The following is a 26,354-nucleotide window of genomic DNA, read 5'->3' as shown; positions in this document are numbered from 1 at the left end:
TGTGGGTGTACCTTAGCTGAAAAGGAGATCAAAGCATAAGATAGCAAAATTATGAAAGCCTGAAGAGAAGGAAAGAGTTGACTGAGTTACAGTTTGATCAAGGTGAGATGAGTCAGCAAAATGACTGGAGGACTAGGACACTGAGTGAGACAGGTCTTTGTACTAGACGGACCAGAACATGGAATGAAGTGATTGCCTCGGCTAAGAGTTCCTTACGCGTCAACAACCTACAAGTGAGTTTCAGCCATATTGGCATTATCTTTTTAAAAGAACAAAGTCAAGCCACCGCAAGAGTAAAGGATGACTGTCACGGACTGTAATGTGGTACCAGACTGGGTTGTGCAGAAACAAGTAAAAAAAGTGAAAACTGGAACCAGAGAAGTAAAGGAAGTGAAGAGAATATGTATAGAGATGTTCAGTGATATTGAAATGTATGAGAAGAAATGTGCCGCTACCTCATGTATACAGTTGTCACCAGACTTTTGTTCAGGAAAACTATGTTTTTGAAGAGGTGGTGGCAGGGCCGCCATCAGGGCATTACTGCCCTTATTGCTGTATGGGGCCCGGGGCGCTGGGGCCCGGGAGCCTTTTTGAAGCAGTGCACGGCCGTCTTACCTGCGCAGCTCCTGCTCTGCTGTAGCTAGAATGTATGGGCTCCCTGCAGGTCCTGACTATAGCGCATACATACAAGCAGTCTCATTAGTGAATGTTCTAGAATGTATGGGCTCCTTTCAGGTCCTCTCAGCAGCCCATACATTCTAGCTGCTGCTTCACTGCTGTAAACACTAGATGCCCCGGGAATGACTGAGGTAAGTATAAAAAGGATTTTTGTTTTTTTAAATGGGTGAGGTGGGGGGAGTGACAATGCAGATGATGAACTGTGTTTGAGGCGGTACTGCACATGATGAAATGTTAGGGGGCTGCAAATGATGAAGTAAGGGGGACTGTAGATGAAGTGAAGGAGGGATAGGGGACTTCAAATTATGAAGTGGGAGTGATGGGAACTGCAAATGATGATGTGGGGGTGATGGGAACTGCAAATGATGATGTGGGGGTGATGGGAACTGCAAATGATGATGTGGGGGTGATGGGAACTGCAAATGATGATGTGGGGGTGATGGGGACTGCAAATGATAATGTGGGGGTGATGGGGACTGCAAATGATGATGAGGGGTGTTAGGTGTCGAGTTCCCACCTCTGCACAGCGGGAATCTCAAACCATCTATGCTGTAGTCTCCCATTCTTCTCCAGCTGCAGTGGAGTCTGCACAGCGGAGACGTCATTCCCAGCATCTTGCTCAGTCTCACTCTGTGCATAGGATTACGGCTGCTTTGCCTGCTTCTGCCATTGAAGCCAGTGCTGGGCAGCGGCGAGCAGACGCTTTTGGGATCTAAGTCCTGCTTTTTCCCTTCTGAGCATGCCCAGGGTGAGATCTCCCATTGGAGATCGAGGGTCACATGCTCAGATGCTGCAGCGGTTCCCATTGGTCCTTTATTGGAAGGTCCTGAACGTGCTGCAACTATATAAGCTGCACATGACCGCACGGCCATGCGCTAGTGTGCATTTGTAAACGTGTGTGTGTTGTGAGTGAAAATCATTGATTAAAATCCCCTCCCTATTGGATGACTGTTCGCGGAAGGTGGGTGATTGCTATCTAGCGCCCGACTTAGCTACCAACACGTAACACACGATACAGCGTCTAATTGCTGTGACCACCAGTGCGGCGCCGTGCGCTTTCACAGCGCTTTCCTGACCCAATCTTTGGTGGTTAGTGGCGTCCGCCAGTGCGGCACTGCATGCACTCTCGTGCATCTGTTATTATTACTTTGGTTACGCTGACACCCCCCTTAGCGGTGTCGAGTGCAAGTTGTCTAGTTGGACTCGGATCCCAAGTCTTGGGACTGAGCTTGTTGACTCCTTGCTTGCGCTCTTGTGTGCGGCACCACGGCCCTGTGACTTAACAGGGTTCGCTTCCTTCACACAGGGTGAAGTTAACCCGTGTGTGTATTCACATTGTACCGCCATATAGTCCGTCATTACTTGGCAGCAGGTTCCATCTCTGCACGGTGGACACCGGGCTGCGAACGCACCTTAGTCTATCTTAATATTTGGTGCGTTCCGCTAGCCCTAACATTACACTAGCGCCAAGGTCTGGCTAGTAATGACGGACATACAGCAATCCTTGCGGTATATCCAGCAGCTGGAGGGTAGGTTGGCGGCTCTCGAGAGCTCAACCTCAGCTGGGGATGTTACCGCAGTTGCTGTACAGGCTGCTAGCGTGGCTGCAGCAACCTTGTACACTGCCACCCCTGTTCCGACATTATCTCGCCTCCCGCTGACAGAAAATTTTTCTGGAGATAGCAAATCTTGTAGGGGATTCGTGAGTCAGTGCTCTATTCACCTCGAGCTCCTGGCTGCACGTTTTCCCACAGAGCGGGCTAAGGTGGGATTTATTGTTTCTCTCTTGTCAGACAGGGCGTTGGAATGGGCTACGCCGCTGTGGGAGCGTGGCGATTATGTGGTGCAGAGTGCTCCGCTGTTTCAGAGCACTCTGGAACAGGTCTTTTTAGGACCTGAAGTCACCCATGATACTTCGCTCCAACTGCTGGCATTAACTCAGGGAGAGTCCTTGGTCAGCCATTTTGCCGTCCACTTCCGCACTGTAGCTTCTGAGCTGGAGTGGTCGGATAAAGCCCTTATCCCCATATTTTGGAAGGGGCTGGCTGATAACGTGAAGGACGCTCTGGACACTAGAGAGATTCCTGCCACACTGGAGGAGTTAATAACTATCTCTACTTGTATTGACCTCTGTTCTAATGAGCGGAGGTTAGAACGAGCCCAGTGTAGGAAGAGGTTTCGGCGGGCTCCTACCTTCGCCAAACCTCGGGAATCTCCGGTCCTGGTTCCTGAGTCAGATGAGGCCATGGAAGTGTCACGAGCGTGATCTAAGTCCCGGACCGCTTGTGCACTTAAGGTCTGTCATGTTTGCCAGCAGTCAGGACATCTTGCCAACAGATGTCCCCAGCGGTCGAGGAAACATCAGCGTCTAGTGGTAGTGGGTGGAGGTACACTAGACACAGCGACATTTGCCTCCAAATTGTCCTTTAAGGGGACAATTATTGTAGGCTCATCCTCCCACTCAGTAGAGCTCTGCGTGGATTCTAGGGCGGAGGGCAATTTTATGTCTTCTGCCTTCGCCCAGCGTCACGCAATACCCCTGGTTATGCTAGCTCAACCAGTAACGGTACGAGTGGTGAATGGGTCGACACTGCCCTCACAGATAACACACCAGAACATCCCTTTTACTTTGTCCATGTCGCCATTCCATCAGGAGATTATATCTCTGCTCGTCATTCCTGAGGGAATTGATGAGGTCCTGTTGGGAATACCTTGGCTACGGTACCACTCTCCTCATATCGAGTGGTCCTCAGGCAGAATTCTGGGATGGGGTGAATCTTGTGGGGGTAGGTGTCAGAGGAAGTGCGTTCAGGTTGCTACTACAGAGGTACCCGAAGATCTTTCCTCTCTCCCCAAGCAATACTGGTCCTATGCAGACGTGTTCTCCAAAAAGGCGGCGGAGACCCTTCCGCCCCATCGCCCCTGTGACTGTCCTATTGATCTCTTGCCTGGTGCTGAGCCTCCCCGGGGTCGAGTCTATCCGTTATCTCTCCCGGAGACGGAGGCCATGTCACAGTACATCCAGGAAAATCTGGCAAGAGGATTCATTAGGAAGTCAGTGTCACCTGCTGGGGCAGGGTTCTTCTTCGTTCAGAAGAAGAATGGGGAACTGCGTCCATGCATAGACTACAGGGGTCTTAACGCCATCACCGTTAAGAATAAGTATCCTTTGCCCTTGATATCTGAGCTCTTCGATGGGCTTCAGGGAGCAAGGGAGTTTACTAAATTAGATCTGCGGGGTGCTTACAACCTGATTCGCATCCGTGAGGGGGACGAATGGAAGACGGCTTTTAACACCAGGGATGGGCACTGTGAATATCTGGTGATGCCCTTCAGGCTCTGTAATGCCCCAGCCATCTTCCAAGACTTTGTGAACGACATCTTCCGGGATATGCTCTCTAACTCGGTCGTAGTCTATCTGAATGATATTCTCATCTACTCTCCAGATATTGACTCCCACCGGAGAGATGTTTGCAAAGTCTTCGACCTCCTATGGGAAAACTCCCTCTATGACAAGTTGGAGAAGTGTATGTTTGAGCAGGAGTCCTTACCTTTCCTGGGCTATATCATCTCCGCCCAGGGATTGGCTATGGATCCTGCCAAACTACAGGCTGTGATGGACTGGCAGGAACCCCATTCACTTAAAGCGGTGCAGCGCTTTATGGGGTTCATTAACTACTATTGTCAGTTCATCCCACACTTCTCAACTTTGGTAGCTCCCTTGGTTCCCCTCACCAAGAAGGGAGCAAATCCCAAGTGGTGGTCAGAGGAGGTCTCCAAGGCCTTTCTCTCGATTAAGTCACACTTAGCTAGTGCTCCCATCCTACATCGCCCCGATGTAGATAAGCCATTTGTCATGGAGGTGGATGCCTCTTCCGTTGGTGCTGCAGCAGTCCTTTTCCAAAAGGATGCTCAAGGTCGGAAGCATCCTTGCTTCTTCTTCTCCAAGACCTTCACACCAGCGGAGAGGAATTATTCCATCAGGGACAGGGAGTTGCTAGCATGAAGTTAGCTTTTTCAGAGTGGAGACACCTCTTGGAGGGAGCTCGCTTTCCCTTCCAAGTGTTCACTGACCACAAGAACTTGGTGTACCTGCAGACAGCCCAGCGGTTAAATTCTCACCAGGCCAGATGGTCCTTGTTTCATTTCACCCTTCATTTTCTTTCTGGGCAGAAGAACATTCGGGCCGACGCTCTCTCTCGCTCCGTTGTGTCATCTGTGGAGGAGGAAGAGGAGCCTCAGCTTATTGTCCCCACCGAGAGCTTGAGAACTGTGGCCCCGGTTTCGCTAGTCTGAGCCTCCGGGCAAGACTTTTGTATCACCCAGTTAGCGACCGGAGGTTCTCTCTTGGGCACACTCGTCCAGGGTGGACATTTTGGTTCCAAAAGGACATCTGAGTTACTGGCGAGGACATACTGGTGGCCGCATATGGCTCGTGATGTCGCAGAATATGTTCGGCGTGTGTCTCTTGCGCCAAGAACAAGTCCCCTCGGCAACAGCAGCTGGTTTGCTTTACCCTTTGCCGGTGGCGGACAGGCCCTGGGAGATGGTCGGGATGGACTTTGTAGTGGGCTTACCCAAGTCTCGTAACTGCACCATTATCTGGGTGATCACCGACCATTTTTCCAAAATGGTGCACTTGGTGCCTCTTCCACGGCTACCCTCTGCTCGGGCTCTGGCTGTGTTGTTCATCAAACACATCTTTCGCCTACACGGTATGCCAGACAAAATTGTTAGTGACCGGGGTCCCCAGTTTGCGTCTCGATTCTGGAGAGAGCTTTGTTGTCTACTCAGTATTGAGTTGAATCTCTCTCCGGCATATCATCCCGAGATGAATGGGTTGGTAGAGAGGGATATTTACGACATTTTGTCTCTGCCAGGCCGGATGACTGGGCATCCTTGCTACCGTGGGCAGAGTTTGCGCTTAACAACGCCGTAGCTGACTCCACTGGTCAGACTCCATTCCTCCTAAATTACGGCCAGCATCCGTGTGTTCCTGTGCCCATGCCTGTGTCTTCCACCAATTCCAGGGTGGCAGACTGGGCTGTGGAGGCACGGGACATTTGAGACCGCACTCAGGATGCCATTTCGGCCTCCAAGGAGAGAATGAGGTCCTCCGCCGATGCTCTTCGGCGCTCCCCTCCGACCTTTGCCTTTGCTCCTGGCGACTTAGTGTGGCTCTCCGCCCGTAACATCAGGCTGTGTGTTGAGTCCACTAAGTTTGCACCTCGCTACTTGGGTCCCTTCAAGGTCCTCGAACAGGTTAACCCTGTGGTCTACCGTCTGGCCCTTCCTCCACGCTTGGGTGTCACCGACACCTTTCATGTGTCCCTCTTGAAACCCGTATACATGTCCCGGTTTTCCGAGTCATCTGCCGGGACATCGGGTTTGTCTACGGACGATTACGAGGTGAACGTTATTTTGGGGTGCAAGGTGGTACGTGGCAAAAAATTCTATTTGGTGGATTGGAAGGGTTATGGCCCAGAGGACAGGTCCTGAGAGCCTGCTAAACACATTCAAGCTCCACAGCTCATTGCTGCCTTTGAGCGTAGCGAGGTCCAAGGAGGGGGGTAATGTTAGGTGTCGAGTTCCCACCTCTGCACAGGGGGAATCTCGAACCATCTCTGCTGCGGTCTCCCATTCTTCTCCAGCCGCAGTGGAGTCTGCTCAGCGGAGACGTCATTCCCAGCGTCTTGCTCAGTCTCACTCTGTGCATAGGATTACTGCTGCTTTGCCTGCTTCTGCCATTGAAGCTAGTGCTGGGCAGTGGCGAGCAGACGCTTTTGGGATCTAAGTCCTGCTTTTTCCCTTCTGAGCATGCCCAGGGTGAGATCTCCCATTGGAGATCGAGGATCACATGCTCAGATGCTGCAACGGTTCCCATTGGTCCTTTATTGGAAGGTCCTGAACGTGCTGCAGCTATATAAGCTGCGCATGACCGCATGGCCATGCGCTAGTGTACATTTGTAAACGTGTGTGTGTTGTGAGTGTAAGTCGTTCATTAAAATCCCCTCCCTATTGGATGACTGTTCGCGGAAGGTGGGTGATTGCTAGCTAGCGCCCGACTTAGCTACCAGCACGTAACGCATGATACAGCATCTAATTGCTGTGACCGCCAGTGCGGCGCCGTGCGCTTTCACAGCGCTTTCCTGACTCAAGCTTGGGTTGTTAGTGGCGTCCACCAGTGCGGCACCGCATGCACTCTCGTGCATCTGTTATTATTACTTTGGTAACGCTGACGCCCCCCTTAGCGGTGTCAAGCGCAAGTAGTCTAGTCGGACTCGGATCCCAAGTCTTGGGACTGAGCTTGGTGACTCCTTGCCTGCGCTCTTGTGTGCGGTACCGCGGCCCTGTGACTTAACAGGGTTTGCTTCCTTCACACAGGGTGAAGTTAACCCGTGTGTGTATTCACATTGTACCGCCATATAGTCCGTCATTACTTGGCAGCAGGTTCCATCTCTGCATGGTGGACCCTGGGCTGCGAACGCACCTTAATCTATCTTATTATTTGGTGCGTTCCGCTAGCCCTAACAAGGGGTTGATGGGGACTGCAAATAATGTAGTGGTGATGGGGACTGCAAATGATGAAGTGGGGGTGATGTGGACTGCAAATAAAGATGCAGGGGTGATGGGAACTGTAAATGATGATGTGGGAGTGATGGGAACTGCAAATGATGATGTAGGGGTGATGGGGACTGCAAATGATGATGGGGTAATGGGGACTGCAAATTATGATGTGGGGGTGATGGGGACTGCAAATGATGATGTGGGGGTGATGGGGACTGCAAATGATGATGGGGTAATGGGGACTGCAAATTATGATGTGGGGGTGATGAGGACTGCAAATGATGATGTGGGGGTGATGAGGACTGCAAATAATGATGTGGGGTGATGGGGACTGCAAATGATGATGTGGGGGTGATGGGGACTGCAAATGATGATGTTTGGGTGATGAGGACTGCAAATAATGATGTGGGGGTGATGGGGCCTGCAAATAATGTAGGGGTGATGAGGACTGCAAATGAAGTGAGGGTAATGTGGACTGCAAATAATGATGCAGGGGTGATGGGGATTGCAAATGATGATGTGGGCGTGATGGGGATTGCAAAAGATGATTGGGACCTTGTATATGGTATTATTGGTCATTTGAACAATTGAAAAATAAATAAAAATATGCCTAAATTGTATTGCATAATTTAACAAATGTTTAATAGATTAGAGTAGATTAGGACCCGGCCAAAACAGTCTACCTTGTCGTCATGGCAGATTAAAAAACCTTTTGGCCAAAACTAATGCTGCTGGTTATGTGTGTGATCTGGTGATGGGAACTGTTAATGTGTGATTGGTGAGAAGTGGAGTTTTTCCAAGAGACAGCGGTGGGGCTGTGGACATTTCAAGGGGTTGAGGCAGGGCTGGGGTGGACCCTGGGTGGAGTCTTAAGGGGGCCCCAAAATGTTGCCAGTATGGGGCCCCGAAATTCCTAGTGTCAGCCCTGACTGGTGGTCTCCCTCCTTGAACAGTGAAACATCTGGCCCTGGAAAACCAGGAACATCACTTGGCCTGCACCATTGTAGTGCCCTCACACCATAAGCCCACATACCCACCCAGGACCCTCACTTTCACGTAATGTGCTGGGGAGCAATAGACGAGTACATCACCCACTGCTAGTGTTACAACAGTTTTGAGACAGAAGCATTGGGGGCAGAGCAGATGCACAACGTTGGGAAGCCACTAGCTTTACTGCCTCAACAGAACAACTGCCTGCGTTTTTCTGATGTGACTTTATCTGGGAAAACTTGTGTTTTTCCTGGAATCTAAATGAAGCCATGTACAAATACCCTTAGTACTGTAAAAGTGATCTCAACATTATATAGTGGTGGGTAAATGGATCTCTGCTTCATGATTAAAGTCTTGCACAAAGAAATTGTTCCCATGCCCAAGACTTTAATCATGAAGCAGAGATCCTCACTAAGAAATTTATTCATAAAGGCTATTCCCCGGGTTCTCTATCTAGAGTGAAAATAATAGTAGAGGGGACACCTAGATCTGACTTACTCCAAGAGAAGAAAAGAGATAGGCAGTTATCATTGGAGACTGTCCCTATTATTACACAATACAATGCCAACTCCCATCTTCTTAGAAAAATAGTAAAGAGGCATTGGGACATTCTTAAGGAGGATAAAATCATGGGTGACAAGCTTCCAGAGCACCCGCTATTTATTTATAGAAAGGCCAATAGTTTGGGGAACAAAATAGCCCCCACGGTTCCACATATGTATGGCCTCAAGAAACACTCCTCCTTGTCTAAGAATCATGGCTTTTTTCCCTGTATGAGCTCTAAACCTTGCAGACTATTGAAAACAAAAAAACAGTCTTCACTCTGGAATGGGAATATGGAATGGCAAATAAAGGACTATATATCTTGTAACACAGAAGGGGTTATTTATTCCATTAATGCCCCTGTAATAAAATATACATTGGGCGAACAAAGCGACCCCTTCAAGTAAGAATCAGTGAACATCTAAGGAATATTAATAAGAAATTCCAGGGGCACCCGCTGTCAAAGCATTTTTCTCTCTATCATACCGGTAAAACCAACGGTACTTCCATTACAGGTCTCAAAGTCGTACATAAAAGCTGGCGAAGGGGGAACTATATTAATCAAATGTCCAAGGAGGAGACCAAAATGATATTTGTACTAATAACCCTAATACCAAAGGGTTTAAACAGTGAAATCGAATTATTCGCTTTTAATAGATAATGCGGTCACATGCTCTCCCTGTGCTATATATGTAGAGGAAACCCAGGACGGTCCATCCCGGAGGAAGGAATACGCTATATTCCGAAATGCGTAGGAAAGGAAAAGTGGACTTACTGCGCTGTCCGTAGCCAGTCACGTGTGTTACCACATGACCGTGACGTCACGTAAGGTCCTGCAACAGCAGTGCACCTAGCGGCTGAACCTATTAGCGCTCCTCCGTCCTGAGCAGTGGGGGAGCGCATGGTGCTTTTGCCGCCGGCCGGGGCAGCACGTGCAACACACCCACGCGAACACAGACTCTTGGACTCTACTATAACGGACACTCGGACTGCACAGAAGGACTAACCAGCGAAAGTTCCGGATACTATTGGGTACAACACATCAGGTAATACCGGACTTCCCTGAATGAATGAGTTGGAGTTATTTGTGAACTATAACCTGGTCTGTGCTACAAATATTTGGTACGACTCTAAGCACCACTATTACTGATCTTGTTTTCCCTCATAGGGGTTCATGCATTCATGTATACCAATTAGTTTGGTTTTTATTTAATAGATAAAGTGGGTATCTTTTTTAATCACTACCCCTATTTTAATACTTCCCAGATACTAATCTTGGTTGGCTACGGAGTAAGAGGATCCAGCGCAGATAATCTATTTATGTGTTCAAAATTAGAAAAATGTTGTCTCTGTCCAAATATATGTGGACCTAACTGTATCTAACCTAACCTGACTGCTCTTTACCATATGCTTTATCAGTTACAATTCAGGGGTATTAAACATTATATTATGGCTTGTTTATATCTAACCTAACCAAACTGCTCTTTACCGCACTCTATATTATAGATAAATTGGATATATATTCTGAGCAAACTCACTTTAAACCCCCCCCCCCCTCCATATTCCATCATTACTGGGAATACGTAAAGGGAGAGTTATAGGTTTTATAAAAAAAGAGGGTGAGTCGTCGTTGCGCGGGGGTGCCATAGTCGTATTATTTAGGGTGCCAACCTCCACAGCCAGGTAGGGACTCTGTAAATAGGGACTGTGAAGGGCTAGTAATGAAACAAACACCCCCCTTCCCCCTACATATCCATTTTCTAATAAGATATTTGTTTTTAGCCTCTAATTTTGGTATCCTCTTGGTTTTTTATGGCCAGTTGATTGCGCCCTGTCTTTATTCCCTGGAGTGTATAATTTGTGATAGAAAAATATTTAGAATTGAGAGACCTCGGTGGTTGATACCTTTTAATGGCTAAAAGGTATCAACCACTGAGGACTCTCAATTCTAAATATTTTTCTATCTACTGGCTAACACGGTACCAAGATATATTTCTTTCCTGTATTAATTTGTGATACAAATTCATTTATGCTTTTTGGGGTTAGGATTGGAATTATGATGTGTGGTTTATTGTGCACCCTCCGATACGGATGGGATCACTAGGGAATCCAGGGCGAGCCGTCGCTGAGCGGGGGCGCCATTTGCGTTTCAAGAGGGTGCCAACCTCCGCTGATAGGCAGGGGTTCAGTTAGGGCGAATTAGGGTAAAATAGGCATATTAGTACCCCAGCTGGCATACCAACTGGAGGCTACAGATCAGAAAATCATCATTTTTTTTTTTTTACTTTTTGCTCGTTTGTTTTTTTCACTTATTTTTTTTTTTTATTTATACTAAATAAAGAATTTTTAAAAGGGTATTAGTCTTTTTTGATGAGCCAATGTTGCAACTAATCCAAACAATCTTGAAATTAAAAACAAATGTTCTTGTTATTTTTTTTATTGTCAATGTGTTGAAGAAGAGCTTCAGTTCAGGGGACATTATTACAGTATTACATGACAGGACAAATTATTACAGGATAGGAGCCAGAACATAGGACATTATTGCAGTGGTTTGAACATCTAACAACATACTGGTGGGGTCCCATGTCCAAATTTTGCACCAGGGCCCATACGACTCTAGTTACACCACTGCCAATAACCCATTTCTTCTGGCATAGTTATAAAAGTATACCTACCCGAACCATCTTACTTTCCATGATCCTGACAGTTTCATTCACTAGATTCAAGAGTTTTAGGATTGAAGGATCATCATATTCAAATCTATGACCCAGCAGGATGCACACGATTATGTTGGCCATTGCAGCATTTATGATAGTTTGGTTATTGAATGGTTTCCCTGAAAATACAATGTGGGGAAGTTTTTAGTTCAAGGAATGAAAATGAATTTTGTAAGGTCAAAAACAACACAAAATTAAACTCATTTATTTGCCACTTTGTACGTCATTACCAGTATTTGGGAATGCTCCAATTAAGGTTTTTATTACTCCAATCTATCCAAAATAAAAATTAAGCAACTTTGAAAACACTCCTGATAAAAAAAGAGTCTATACAGTTTATTTGCAGATCAATGAAGACATTTTATGAACTGAATTACCTCCATAAGATCTGAAAGTCTGTGATAAGCAGTCACACTCTTCAGTGATCTTGATTTCTATGTCCTTTCTCCCCATGCCATAGTCTCGTAATGTGGACAGCGTGAATCTTCTCATCACTTTCCAGTTCTCTCCAGTGGAGAAGAGGACACCTGCATGGATTGAAGACAGGTCACTGTTGTTTTAATAATTGCTAAAAATTGATACAGTACAAAAACACGGCACTCAGTCAATAGGTGAGAGGCTTGTGCTCAACTAGGGTGTCCAACCCACAAATCAATATATAACGAAGACTTGGCACTCAAACAAGTTATGAAGTGATCATTTGTTGATTTTTATTGGACGTCCAGACACAGATTCAACAGATGCTGTTAAACGTTTTCGGTCCCAATGGACCTTCCTCAGAACAATTCCATTTTATCTGGTGTTGCAGAGTAAAAAAGTGAAAGGCGAAAAGCCACTTTACTGGAGTAATGCTGTGGGGCGGTACAATATGCTGGTGCGAGGGCTCATAGGCAAAGAGAAGTGTCTATCTCTCTGGTGGAGTACCGCCATTCCCGCTGCTTCTCTTCAGACCGAATTTGGGCCACAGTCATCCAGAGCAAACCGAGTTTGCCTAGGAGCCCTCGCACCAGCATATTCTACCGCCCCACAGCATTACTCCAGTAAAGTGGCTTTTCGCCTCCCACTTTTTTTACTCTGCAACACCAGATAAAATGGAATTGTTCTGAGGAAGGTCCATTGGGACCGAAAACGTTTAACAGCATCTGTTGAATCTGTGTCTGGACGTACAATAAAAATCAACAAATGATCACTTCATAACTTGTTTGAGTGCCAAATCTTTGTTATATATTGCTAAAAATTGATGTTATGGGATAAGCACAAGCCTGTTCTCCAGGTTCTCCAGCCTTAAGGAGTTTTGCATAGAACAGAATGTGTCTCAGAAGCTTTGCATACTATACGCATTTTTGACAATTTTTTTATAACAATCCCTATCTAAATGTCCCAATTAGAAGTTCTCTGTACATCACTCATCTTAATTGGTGATGTACAAGAGATGTCTAACTGGTCCCGTAGCCACATTTTGAAATATTTGATAGTATTCTACTCCTCAATATTCATTCAAATTGCAACAACAAGAATGAAAAGTCATGGACTTATGGAAATCACAGGATCAATAGCCATGATAATTTTATGCAAATTGCAAAATGAAAAAAATAAATTGAGACAAGTGATTGCGTGCGCTTCGGGCGTGCGGTGGTTACGAACCACGCAATGGAGTGTAGCCCTGCACGAGACTGGCGTTTGTGCAGACTAATAGCACCTGTTGTACCTCTCCTGCAACTTCTACCTTGAGTATGAAAAAGCTCTGTAGTTAATAATTTTCGGGTAGAGCTATCCGATAGCGCTATCGATGAAGAAAGTGAACGGGTAGAGCTATCCCATAGGCCTATTCCTGAAGGAAATGAACGGGTAGAGCTATCCGATAGAGCTATTCCTCAATGTTCCTGAGTGTAAGCTATTTCACATGGTTGTGCGCACTAGAGATCTGCTCCCAAGGCCCTGTCCATGCCCAATTTTTGATCCGTAGACTGTGGCTAGGAGTTAGTCCAGCTTTTGTGTACAAAATTTTTGGCTTTTACAATTGTTGAAAAGCTTAATAAAATACTTCTTTGTATACACAGTTGACAGTAAACCATTTGTCAATGTTAGGAATAAGTTTACCATGCTTCTGTGTCTCAAATATTTTGACCCTTATTTGTTGGCTTTTCCTTCAAAGAAAGCCAGATATAATTGCCCGTGTGAAAACACTGGGAGAGGCAAATAAATTCCTACAATATCCAAGGACTGTCCCTGAGATTTATTGATGGTCATTGCAAAAGCCAACATAACAGGAAACTGACACCGTCACATCTGGACTGGTATCAGGATTCAGGGGGAAAAACCCGAAAAGTGGACCCCCTGGGTCGCGGCTTCAAAGCCCCCGAGGACGAGTGGACCAGATGGATCCCCCCTATACAGGGAGTGTTTGGAACAGGCCCAATGGGGATGAAAACCACAACTGCTGGAGCCAAAGGGGCGACTATGGGCTGGGCAAGGAAGAAAGGGTATGGACGAAGATACAGGACTGGCGGGGAAAGGCAGAAACATGGGGCTGGCACGAACGGCAGAGATACGGGGCTGTCAGGAACGGCAGAGACACGGGGCTGGCAGGAAAGGCAGAGACACAGGGTAGACAGGAACGACAGAGACACAGGGCAGGCAGGAACGGCAGAAACACAGGGCTGGCAGGAATGGCAGAGACACAGGTCTGGCAGGAACGGCAGAGACACAGGGCTGTCCGGAATGGTAGAGACACAGGGAAGACAGGAATGGCAGAGACACAGGGCTGGCAGGAATGGCAGAAACACAGGGCTGGCAGGAATGGCAGAGACACAGGGCTGGCAGGAACGGCAGAGACACAGGGCTTTCCGGAACGGCAGAGACACGGGGCAGGCAGAAACGGCAGAGACTCAGGGCTGGCAGGAACGGCAGAGACACAGGGCTGGCAGGAACGGCAGAGATACGGGGCTGTCAGGAACGGCAGAGACACGGGCTGGCAGGAATGGCAGAGACACAGGGCAGACAAGAACAACAGAGACACAGGGCAGGCAGGAACGGCAAAAACTCAGGGCTGGAATGAATGGCAGAGACACAGGGCTGGCATGAATGGCAGAGACACAGGGCTTTCCGGAACAGCAGAGACACAGGGCAGGCAGGAACGTGTTATGAACTGGTGATTCAGAAACACAATAGACCTGGTTGTTAAGAGCACACAAGTGACCTGATAGTTACAAATAACATAGGACAAGCTCTGAGACGTGGGAACTCTGCTGACCGCAATCCCTAATCCTATCATACCACACTAAAGGTAGCCGTGGAGTGCTCCTGACAAAACCTAGGCGCCTCGGGCACAGCCTGAGAAACTAGCTAGCCTGAAGATAGAAAAATAAGCCTACCTTGCCTCAGAGAAATTCCCCAAAGGAAAAGGCAGCCCCCCACATATAATGACTGTGAGATAAGATGAAAATACAAACACAGAGATGAAATAGATTTTAGCAAAGTGAGGCCCGACTTACTGAATAGACCAAGGATAGGAAAGATAGCTTTGCGGTCAGCACAAAAACCTACAAAACAACCACGCAGAGGGGGCAAAAAGACCCTCCGCACCGACTAACGGTACGGAGGTGCTTCCTCTGCGTCTCAGAGCTTCCAGCAAGCAAGAAAAACCAATATAGCAAGCTGGACAGAAAAAATAGCAAACAAATGTAACACAAGCAGAACTTAGCTAATGCAGGGCAGACAGGCCACAAGAACGATCCAGGAGAGAGCACGACCAATACTGGAACATTGACTGGAGGCCAGGAACAAAGAACTAGGTGGAGTTAAATAGAGCAGCACCTAACGACTTAACCTCGTCACCTGAGAAAGGAAACTCAGAAGCCGCAGCCCCACTCACATCCACCAGAGGAAGCTCATAGACAGAATTAGCCGAAGTACCACTCATGACCACAGGAGGGAGCTTGACCACAGAATTCACAACAGTACCCCCCCTTGAGGAGGGGTCACCGAACCCTCACCAGAGACCCCAGGCTGACCAGGATGAGCCAAATGAAAGGCACGAACAAGATCGGCGGCATGAACATCAGAGGCAAAGACCCAGGAATTATCTTCCTGACCATAACCCTTCCACTTAACCAGGTACTGAAGTTTCCGTCTCGAAATACGAGAATCCAAAATCTTCTCCACTACATACTCCAACTCCCCGTCAACCAACACCGGGGCAGGAGGATCAACGGATGGAACCACAGGTGTCACGTATCTCCGCAACAATGACCTATGGAATACATTATGGATGGAAAAAGAAGCTGGAAGGGTCAAACGAAAAGACACAGGATTAAGAACCTCAGAAATCCTATACGGACCAATGAAACGAGGCTTAAACTTAGGAGAGGAAACCTTCATAGGAACATAACGAGATGACAACCAAACCAAATCCCCAACACGAAGTCGGGGACCCGCACAGCGCCTGCGGTTAGCGAAACGTTGAGCCTTCTCCTGAGACAATGTCAAATTGTCCACCACATGAGTCCAAATCTGCTGCAACCTATCCACCACAGTATCCACACCAGGACAGTCAGAAGACTCAACCTGCCCTGAAGAGAAACGAGGATGGAAACCAGAATTGCAGAAAAACGGCGAAACCAAAGTAGCTGAGCTGGCCCGATTATTAAGGGCGAACTCAGCCAAAGGCAAAAAGGACACCCAATCATCCTGATCAGCAGAAACAAAACATCTCAGATATGTTTCCAAGGTCTGATTGGTTCGTTCAGTCTGGCCATTTGTCTGAGGATGGAAGCTGAGGAAAAAGACAAATCAATGCCCATCCTAGCACAAAAGGCTCGCCAAAACCTCGAAACAAACTGGGAACCTCTGTCAGAAACGATGTTTTCCGGAATGCCATGTAAACGAAGCACATGCTGGAAGAACAATGGCACCAAATCAGAGGAGGAAGGCAATTTAGACAAGGGTACCAAATGGACCATCTTAGAGAAGCGATCACAAACAACCCAAATGACCAATATTTTTTGAGAGACGGGGAGATCCGAAATAAAATCCATAGAGATATGTGTCCAGGGCCTCTTCGGGACTGGCATGGGCAAAAGCAACCCACTGGCACGAGAACAGCAGGGCTTAGCCCGAGCACAAATCCCACAGGACTGCACAAACGAACGTACATCCCGCGACAGAGACGGCCACCAAAAGGATCTAGCCACCAAATCTCTGGTACCAAAGATTCCAGGATGACCAGCCAACACCGAACAATGAACCTCAGAGATAACTCTACTCGTCCATTTATCAGAGACAAACAGTTTCTCCGCTGGGCAACGGTCAGGTCTATTAGCCTGAAATTTTTGCAGCACCCGCCGCAAATCAGGGGAGATGGCAGACAAAATTACCCCCTCTTTGAGAATACCCGCCGGCTCAGACAAACCTGGAGAGTCGGGCACAAAACTCCTAGACAGGGCATCCGCCTTCATATTTTTAGAGCCCAGAAAGTACGAAACCACAAAGTCAAAACGGGAGAAAAACAGCGACCAACGAGCCTGTCTATGATTCCACCGTTTGGCAGACTCGAGATAAGTCAAGTTCTTGTGATCAGTCAAGACCACCACGCGATGCTTAGCTCCTTCAAGCCAATGACGCCACTCCCCGAATGCCCACTTCATGGCCAGCAACTCTCGATTGCCAACATCATAATTACGCTCAGCAGGCGAAAACTTCCTGGAAAAGAAAGCGCATGGTTTCATCACCGAGCCATCAGAACTTCTTTGCGACAAAACAGCCCCTGCTCCAATCTCAGAAGCATCAACCTCGACCTGGAACGGGAGCGAAACATCTGGTTGGCACAACACAGGGGCAGAAGAAAAACGACGCTTCAACTCTTGAAAAGCTTCCACAGCAGCAGAAGACCAATTGACCACATCAGCACCCTTCTTGGTTAAATCAGTCAACGGTTTAGCAATACTAAAAAAATTATTGATGAAGCGACGATAAAAATTAGCAAAACCCAGGAACTTTTGCAGACTCTTCAGAGATGTCGGCTGAGTCCAATCATAAATGGCCTGAACTTTAACAGGGTCCATCTCGATAGTAAAAGGGGAAAAAATGAAACCCAAAAATGAAACCTTCTGAACACCAAAGAGGCACTTTGACCCCTTCACAAACAAGGAATTCGCACGCAGGACCTGGAACACCATTCTGACCTGCTTCACGTGAGACTCCCAATCATCCGAGAAGACCAAAATATCATCCAAGTATACAATCAGGAATTTATTCAGGTACTCTCGGAAGATGTCATGCATAATGGACTGAAACACTGATGGAGCATTAGAAAGCCCGAATGGCATAACCAGGTACTCAAAATGGCCCTCGGGCGTATTAAATGCTGTATTCCATTCATCGCCCTGTTTAATACGCACAAGATTATACGCACCACGAAGATCTATCTTGGTGCACCAACTAGCCCCCTTAATCCGAGCAAACAAATCAGACAGCAGCGGCAAGGGGTACTGAAATTTGACCGTGATTTTATTTAGAAGGCGGTAATCAATACAAGGTCTCAGCGAACCATCCTTCTTGGCCACAAAAAAGAACCCTGCTCCCAATGGCGAATATGACCCTTCTCCAAGGATTCCTTTATATAACTCCGCATAGCGGCGTGCTCAGGCACAGACAAATTAAACAGTCGACCCTTAGGAAACTTACTACCAGGAATCAAATTGATAGCACAATCACAATCCCTATGCGGAGGTAGGGCACTGGACTTGGGCTCATCAAATACATCCCGGTAATCCGACAAGAACTCTGGGACTTCAGAAGGGGTGGATGATGAAATAGACAGAAATGGAACATCACCATGTACCCCCTGACAACCCCAGCTGGACACAGACATTGATTTCCAATCCAATACTGGGTTATGGACTTGTAGCCATGGCAACCCCAACACGACCACATCATGCAGATTATGCAACACCAAAAAGCGAATATCCTCCTGATGCGCAGGAGCCATGCACATGGTCAGCTGGGTCCAATACTGAGGCTTATTCTTGGCCAAAGGCGTAGCATCAATTCCTCTCAATGGAATAGGATACTGCAAGGGCTCCAAGAAAAACCCACAGCGCCTAGCATACTCCAAGTCCATCAAATTCAGGGCAGCGCCTGAATCCACAAATGCCATGACAGAATAGGATGACAAAGAGCAGATCAAAGTAACGGACAAAAGAAATTTCGACTGTACCGTACCAATGGTGGCAAACCTAGCGAACCGCTTAGTGCGCTTAGGACAATCGGACATAGCATGAGTGGAATCACCACAGTAAAAACACAGCCCATTCTGACGTCTGTGTTCTTGCCGTTCAGCTCTGGTCAAAGTCCTATCGCACTGCATAGGCTCAGGTCCATGCTCAGATAATACCGCCAAATGGTGCACAGTTTTACGCTCACGCAAGCGTCGACCGATCTGAATTGCCAAAGACATAGACTCATTCAGACCAGCAGGCATAGGAAATCCCACCATGACATCCTTAAGGGCTTCAGAGAGACCTTTTCTGAAAATAGCTGGCAGCGCACATTCATTCAATTGAGTGAGCACAGACCACTTCCTAAACTTCTGACAATATATCTCTACCTCATCCTGACCCTGACACAGAGCCAGCAAACTTTTCTCTGCCTGATCCACTGAATCAGGTTCATCATACAGCAATCCGAGCGCCAGAAAAAACACATCAATATTATGTAATGCAGGATCCCCTGGCGCAAGGGAAAATGCCCAGTCTTGAGGGTCGCCACGTAATAAAGAAATAATGATCTTAACTTGTTGTACTGGGTCACCAGAGGAGCGGGGTTTCAAAGCCAGAAACAGTTTGCAATTATTTTTGAAATTCAAAAACTTAGCTCTATCTCCAGAAAATAACTCAGGAATAGGAATTCTAGGTTCTAACATAGATTTCTGAACCATAATGTCTTGAATTTTTTGTACTCTTGCAGTGAGATTATCCACACAAGAAGACAGAACCTTAATGTCCATCACTACACCTGTGTCCTGAACCACCCAAATGTCTAGGGGAAAAGAAAGACAAAACACAGTGCAAAGAAAGAAAAATGGTCTCAGAACTTCTCTTTTCCCTCTATTGAGAAGCATTAGTACTTTGGGCCTCCAGTACTGTTATGAACTGGTGATTCAGAAACACAATAGACCTGGTTGTTAAGAGCACACAAGTGACCTGATAGTTAAAAATAACATAGGACAAGCTCTGAGACGTGGGAACTCTGCTGACCGCAATCCCTAATCCTATCATACCACACTAAAGGAAGCCGTGGAGCGCTCCTGACAAAACCTAGGCGCCTCGGGCACAGCCTGAGAAACTAGCTAGCCTGAAGATAGAAAAATAAGCCTACCTTGCCTCAGAGAAATTCCCCAAAGGAAAAGGCAGCCCCACACATATAATGACTGTGAGATAAGATGAAAATACAAACACAGAGATGAAATAGATTTGAGCAAAGTGAGGCCCGACTTACTGAATAGACCGAGGATAGGAAAGATAGCTTTGTGGTCAGCACAAAAACCTACAAAACAACCACGCAGAGGGGGCAAAAAGACCCTCCGCACCGACTAACGGTACGGAGGTGCTTCCTCTGCGTCTCAGAGCTTCCAGCAAGCAAGAAAAACCAATATAGCAAGCTGGACAGAAAAAATAGCAAACAAATGTAACACAAGCAGAACTTAGCTAATGCAGGGCAGACAGGTCACAAGAACGATCCAGGAGAGAGCACGACCAATACTGGAACATTGACTGGAGGCCAGGAACAAAGAACTAGGTGGAGTTAAATAGAGCAGCACCTAACGACTTAACCTCATCACCTGAGAAAGGAAACTCAGAAGCCGCAGCCCCACTCACATCCACCAGAGGAAGCTCATAGACAGAACCAGCGGAAGTACCACTCATGACCACAGGAGGGAGCTTGACCACAGAATTCACAACAGGAACGGCAGAGAAACAGGGCTGGCAGGAACGGCAGAGACACAGGGCTGGCAGAAATGGATGTGAACCAGAAGAAAAACAAGGCTGAGACTAAGTGAAGTAATAGAGAGAGGGAGCCTAGGTACCAAAGATAGCGCCAGCAAGAATGCTAGCGTAAGCATAATAGATTCTTAGGCATCTTACCTGAGGAGACGCAGGATAGAAATATCCAATGGGTGCCGCCATGTTGGAGCGGAGCCACCGGGTCACAACCTCCCAGAAACCCTAGCGGTGGAAGGAGCACACCTGTGCATGCATGGGCCGCAGAAGCATTGCGAGCTTGAGAACCCAGGTGGAAGGCAGCGAAGTATCAGACGACGTGACAGTACCCCCTCTCTTACTCCCCCTCCTATTAATGCTGGAGAAGAACCTCCTTACGATATGAGGAGCATCGATGTTCTCTAGGGGTTCCCATGATCTCTCTTCAGGACCAAATCCCTTCCAATCAATTAAAAACAAAGTCCTCCCCCTAACCGACGTTCTGGCTAAAATATCCTTAACCTCAAATATACCATCAGAAGTGCTTGGTTGAGGGGAGTGAGACGGAGCAGAATGAAAGTGATTGAAGACTGCAGGTTTGAAGAGCGACACGTGAAAAGCATTGGAAATATGCAACAAAGCAGGCAGCTTCAACTTGTAAGCTACGTCATTGATGCGACTAGAAATCTCGAAGGGACCAATCTAGCGTGGACCTAACTTCTGAGAGGGAACTTTAAGTCTGATGTAGCGTGAGGATAGCCATACTTTATCACCTGGATGATACGGAGGAACATCCAGATGCATCTTGTCAGCGTACCTTTTCATTCTGCTACTAGCCCTCTCAAGCGCCCCTTTAGTCTCATGCCAAATTTTAGAAAATTCCAAGAACAGGGAATTTGCCGCCTATACACCTGAGGTGGGGAGAACAGGAAGGGGAATGCCGGGATGTTGCCCAAAGACCACAGAAAAAGGAGACTTAGATGATGATTCACTAGGGTGATTGTTGCAGGCGAATTCTGCCCATGGGAGGAGAGAAACCCAGTCACTCTGGTGAGCATTGGAGAAATGTCAAAGGTAAGACGTGAGAACTTCATTTACATGTTCTACCTGTCCGTTGGACTGAGGATGATAGGCGGAGGAGAAATCCAGGGACACTTTCATTAATCCACAAAGAGCTCTCCAGAAACTAAAGGTAAATTGGACTCCTCGATCGGACACGATATGCTGTGGAAATCCGTGAAGTCGGAAGACTTGATGTAAAAGATCTTCGCCAAGTCAGGGGCAGATGGTTATCCAGGCAAGGAAATGAAGTGGGCCATCTTGGAAAATCTATCCACTACTACCAAGATAGCAGTGCAGTTGGAGGAGTGCTGTAAATCGGCAAAGTCCATAGCAATATGGCTCCAACGAACAGAAGGCACAGGGAGCGGATGCAGGAGTCCTGAAGGTAGCTGCTGAGGAACTTTGTTTCTGGCACAAGAAGAACAGGAAGCGATAAAATTAAGGACATCTTGGTGAAGTGATGGCCACCAATAATGGCGAGAAATAAGGGAGAGCGTCTTCTTGCCCCTAACGTGTCCGGCAAACCTGGAGGAATGACCACAATGCAATACTTTCCCTTTGTCACGATTTGACACAAAGGTTTTTCCAGGAGGAGGGATGATCACGCTCAAGGGAGCCGCGGAAATGATCCTAGGTGGATCAACAATATGCCCTGGTCTCTCCTCTTCATTCAGTGGTTGAAAAGACCTAGATAGGGCATCGGCTTTGATGTTCTTATTACCAGGTCGAAAGCGGAGCTTGAAGTAAAACATCTGAAGAACAATGACCATCTGGCTTGCCGAGGTTTTAGTCTTTGGGTGGACTGAACGTAGGCCAAATTTTTGTTATCCATGTAAATGATGAAGGGAAGAATGGCTCTGTTAGGGAGATAATGCCACTCTTCCAAGGCCAGATTGATGGCCAACAGTTTTTTTGTCATAAATGGAATATTTTCGTTCAGAAGAGGAGAATGCTTTAGAGAAAAAAACCACAGGAGACTAAATGACCAGAGTTAGACCTTTGCAAAAGAAAAGCTCCAGCTCCAATAGAAGATGCATCTACCTCAAGGCTACATGGCCTACTGGCTTCCGGTCGATGGAGCACCAGGACTGTAGCAAATTTTTGTTTCAGGGTTGGAAAGCGACCTCAGCCTCGGGGGCCAGTGATTAGGGTCAACACCCTTACAAACAAGAGCAGAAACTGGTCCAGTTAAGGAGGAGAAATGAGGGATAAATTGCCTATGATAATTGGCAAAGCCAAGAAAAAGCTGAATAGCCTTCATTCATAGAGGACATGGCCAGTTTACAACAGTTTAGAACAGCAGATACCTGTTGTGAATTCTGCTCTTGGGCTCCCTCCGGTGGTTGTTGATGGTAATGCAGTTGTGCCTGGGCGGCAGTCCTGGACAGGTGTTTCTGCTAATTGCAATTCTGACTGGGGTATTTAGCTTTGCAGGACTCATTAGTCCTTGCCAGTTGTCAATGTTCTTTTGGAAGTATTGGTTCTCTGCCTGGCCTATCCTGCTTGCTGCCATTTCAGCAAAAGATAAGTGTCTGCTATATTTTCTTAGGCACACAGGCTGTGTGTCTAGTTTCTGTGCTGTTCATAGTTTCTATTTTGTTCCAGCTTAGACTGTCCTGTTGTTTTCTCAGTCTGGTTGGATTCGCTAGAGTCGCAGATATACTCTCCACATCTTTAGTTAGGTGGTGGAGTTTTTGTATTTTTCTGCTGTGGATATTTTGTAGTTTATTTGTGCTGACCGCTTGGTATCCTGTACTATACTTTCCTGTCTGGGTAGAGGTGGCCTCCTTTGCTGATCCTGTTTTCTGTCTGCGTGTGTCTTTTCCTCCCCTACTCACAGTCGTAATTTGTGGGGGGCTGCCTATCCTTTGGGGGTCTACTCTGAGGCAAGATAGTTTTCCTATTTCCATCTTTGGGGGTGTTTGGTCCTCCGGCTGTGTTGAGGTGTCTGGGTTTTGTTGGGCACACCCCACGGCTACTTCTGGTGTCTGTGATAGGATCAGGGTTTGCGGTCTGTATAGTTACCACTACTCCAGCGAAGGTTTTTTCATGCTGCTCCAAGGTCGCCTGATCATAACAGTACAACTGGCCAACAATGAGTTAAATGCATCTCAGAAGAAGGGAGGAAAGGTTTTGAGCCATTTTTTTTTCTTCAGCCTGTTTTGTCTTCTCCTCCTTCTTAATCTCTGGGTGGCTCAGGAACCTAGTACTAGCATGAATGTTCAGGAGTTAGCTTCTCGTGTGGATCAGCTTGCTGCTCGGGTACAGGGTATTTCAGATTATATTGTTCAGACTCCTGCTTTAGAACTTAAGATTCCAACTCCTGATTTGTTTTTTGGTGACAGGTCCAAATTTTTGAGTTTCAAAAATAACTGTAAACTGTTTTTTGCATTGAGACCCCGGTCCTCTGGTGATCCTATTCAGCAGATTAAAATCATTATATCCCTGCTGCGTGGTGATCCACAGGATTGGGCATTTTCCCTGGAATCTGACAATCCTGCTTTGCTTAATATTGATTCTTTCTTTCAAGCATTGGGATTATTGTACGATGAACCTAATTCGGTGGATCAAGCTGAGAAGACCTTGTGAGCCCTATATCAGGGGCAAGAGGCGGCTGAATTGTATTGTCAGAAATTCAGAAAATGGTCTGTGCTGACTAAATGGAATGATGATGCTTTGGCTGCAATTTTCAGAAAGGGTCTTTCTGAATCCGTTAAGGATGTTATGGTGGGGTGTCCCACACCTTCCAATCTGAGTGATTCTATGTCTTTGGCCATTCAGATTGACCGGCGCTTGCGGGAGCGCAGAACCGTGAGCGCTATGGCGTTATCCTCAGAGCAAATTCCTGAGCCAATGCAGTGTAATATGATTCTGTCTAAAATGGAACGACAAGGTTTCAGACATGTCAATAGGTTGTGTTTTTATTGTGGCGACGTGTTGTGAATTCTGTTGTCAAGCTCCCTCCTGTGGTCGTGAATGGTACTTCGGCGAGTTCCGTCTATGGGCTCCCTCTGGTGGCTATGAGTGAAGCTGCGGCTTCTGAGGTTCCTTACACAGGTGACGTGGTTTACTGTTATGGCTGGCAATCAGGCAACACAGCGTGCAGTAATCAGCGCACATACAGAGATCTGGCAATAACCAAAAACAATAGGACGAGCTCTGAGACGTGGAATCTCTGTAGACTGCAGTACCTGATCTATCCTCACACAACTGGAAGCAGCAGTGGATTGCGCCTATCAACTACCTATGCAACTCGGCACTGCCTGAGGAGCTGACTAGCCTGAAGATAGAAATACAAGCCTGACTTACCTCAGAGAAATACCCCAAAGGAATAGGCAGCCCCCCACATATAATGACTGTTAGCAAGATGAAAAGACAAACGTAGGAATGAAATAGATTCAGCAAAGTGAGGCCCGATATTCTAGACAGAGCGAGGATAGCAAAGAGAACTATGCAGTCCACAAAAAACCCTAAAACGAAAACCACGCAAAGGGGCAAAAGACCCACCGTGCCGAACTAACAGCACGGCGGTGCACCCCTTTGCTTCTCAGAGCTTCCAGCAAAAGATAATAACAAGCTGGACAGAAAAAACAGAAAACAAACTAGAAGCACTTATCTAGCAGAGCAGCAGGCCCAAGGAAAGATGCAGTAGCTCAGATCCAACACTGGAACATTGACAAGGAGCAAGGAAGACAGACTCAGGTGGAGCTAAATAGCAAGGCAGCCAACGAGCTCACCAAAACACCTGAGGGAGGAAGCCCAGAGACTGCAATACCACTTGTGACCACAGAAGTGAACTCAGCCACAGAATTCACAACAGTACCCCCCCCTTGAGGAGGGGTCACCGAACCCTCACCAGAACCCCCAGGCCGACCAGGATGAGCCACATGAAAGGCACGAACAAGATCTGGGGCATGGACATCAGAGGCAAAAACCCAGGAATTATCTTCCTGAGCATAACCCTTCCATTTGACCAGATACTGGAGTTTCCGTCTAGAGACACGAGAATCCAAAATCTTCTCCACAATATACTCCAATTCCCCCTCCACCAAAACAGGGGCAGGAGGCTCCACAGATGGAACCATAGGTGCCACGTATCTCCTCAACAACGACCTATGGAATACATTATGTATGGAAAAGGAGTCTGGGAGGGTCAGACGAAAAGACACCGGATTGAGAATCTCAGAAATCCTATACGGACCAATAAAACGAGGTTTAAATTTAGGAGAGGAAACCTTCATAGGTATATGACGAGAAGATAACCAAACCAGATCCCCAACACGAAGTCGGGGTCCCACACGGCGTCTGCGATTAGCGAAAAGCTGAGCCTTCTCCTGGGACAAGGTCAAATTGTCCACTACCTGAGTCCAGATCTGCTGCAACCTGTCCACCACATAATCCACACCAGGACAGTCCGAAGACTCAACCTGTCCTGAAGAGAAACGAGGATGGAACCCAGAATTGCAGAAAAATGGAGAGACCAAGGTAGCCGAGCTGGCCCGATTATTAAGGGCGAACTCAGCCAACGGCAAAAATGACACCCAATCATCCTGGTCAGCGGAAACAAAACATCTCAGATATGTTTCCAAGGTCTGATTGGTTCGTTCGGTCTGGCCATTAGTCTGAGGATGGAAGGCCGAGGAAAAAGATAGGTCAATGCCCATCCTACCACAAAAGGCTCGCCAGAACCTCGAGACAAACTGGGAACCTCTGTCAGAAACAATATTCTCAGGAATGCCATGTAAACGAACCACATGCTGGAAGAACAAAGGCACCAAATCAGAGGAGGAAGGCAATTTAACCAAGGGCACCAGATGGA

The 26,354-nt window shown here is 47.1% G+C and overlaps 1 protein-coding gene across 1 annotated transcript in view; it reads right to left on the bottom strand.

The window, feature by feature from the left end:
* The window catches only part of LOC138638749 (cytochrome P450 2C25-like), a 419,304-nt gene that overhangs the window by 142,128 nt on the left and 250,822 nt on the right, over positions 1 to 26,354 (bottom strand). The window contains exons 4-5 of the mRNA XM_069728305.1: positions 11,873 to 12,022; positions 11,454 to 11,614 (exon numbers count right to left, since the gene is read on the bottom strand). Of these exons, the coding sequence (XP_069584406.1) occupies positions 11,454 to 11,614; positions 11,873 to 12,022 (311 nt within the window). The remainder of the gene's footprint in view (positions 1 to 11,453; positions 11,615 to 11,872; positions 12,023 to 26,354) is intronic.

The sequence above is a fragment of the Ranitomeya imitator genome, chromosome 5 (genome assembly GCF_032444005.1).
Source record: "Ranitomeya imitator isolate aRanImi1 chromosome 5, aRanImi1.pri, whole genome shotgun sequence".
NCBI lineage: Eukaryota > Metazoa > Chordata > Amphibia > Anura > Dendrobatidae > Ranitomeya > Ranitomeya imitator.
Note: the sequence above shows the minus strand (reverse complement) of the source record. Positions and strands in the feature narration are given on the sequence as shown.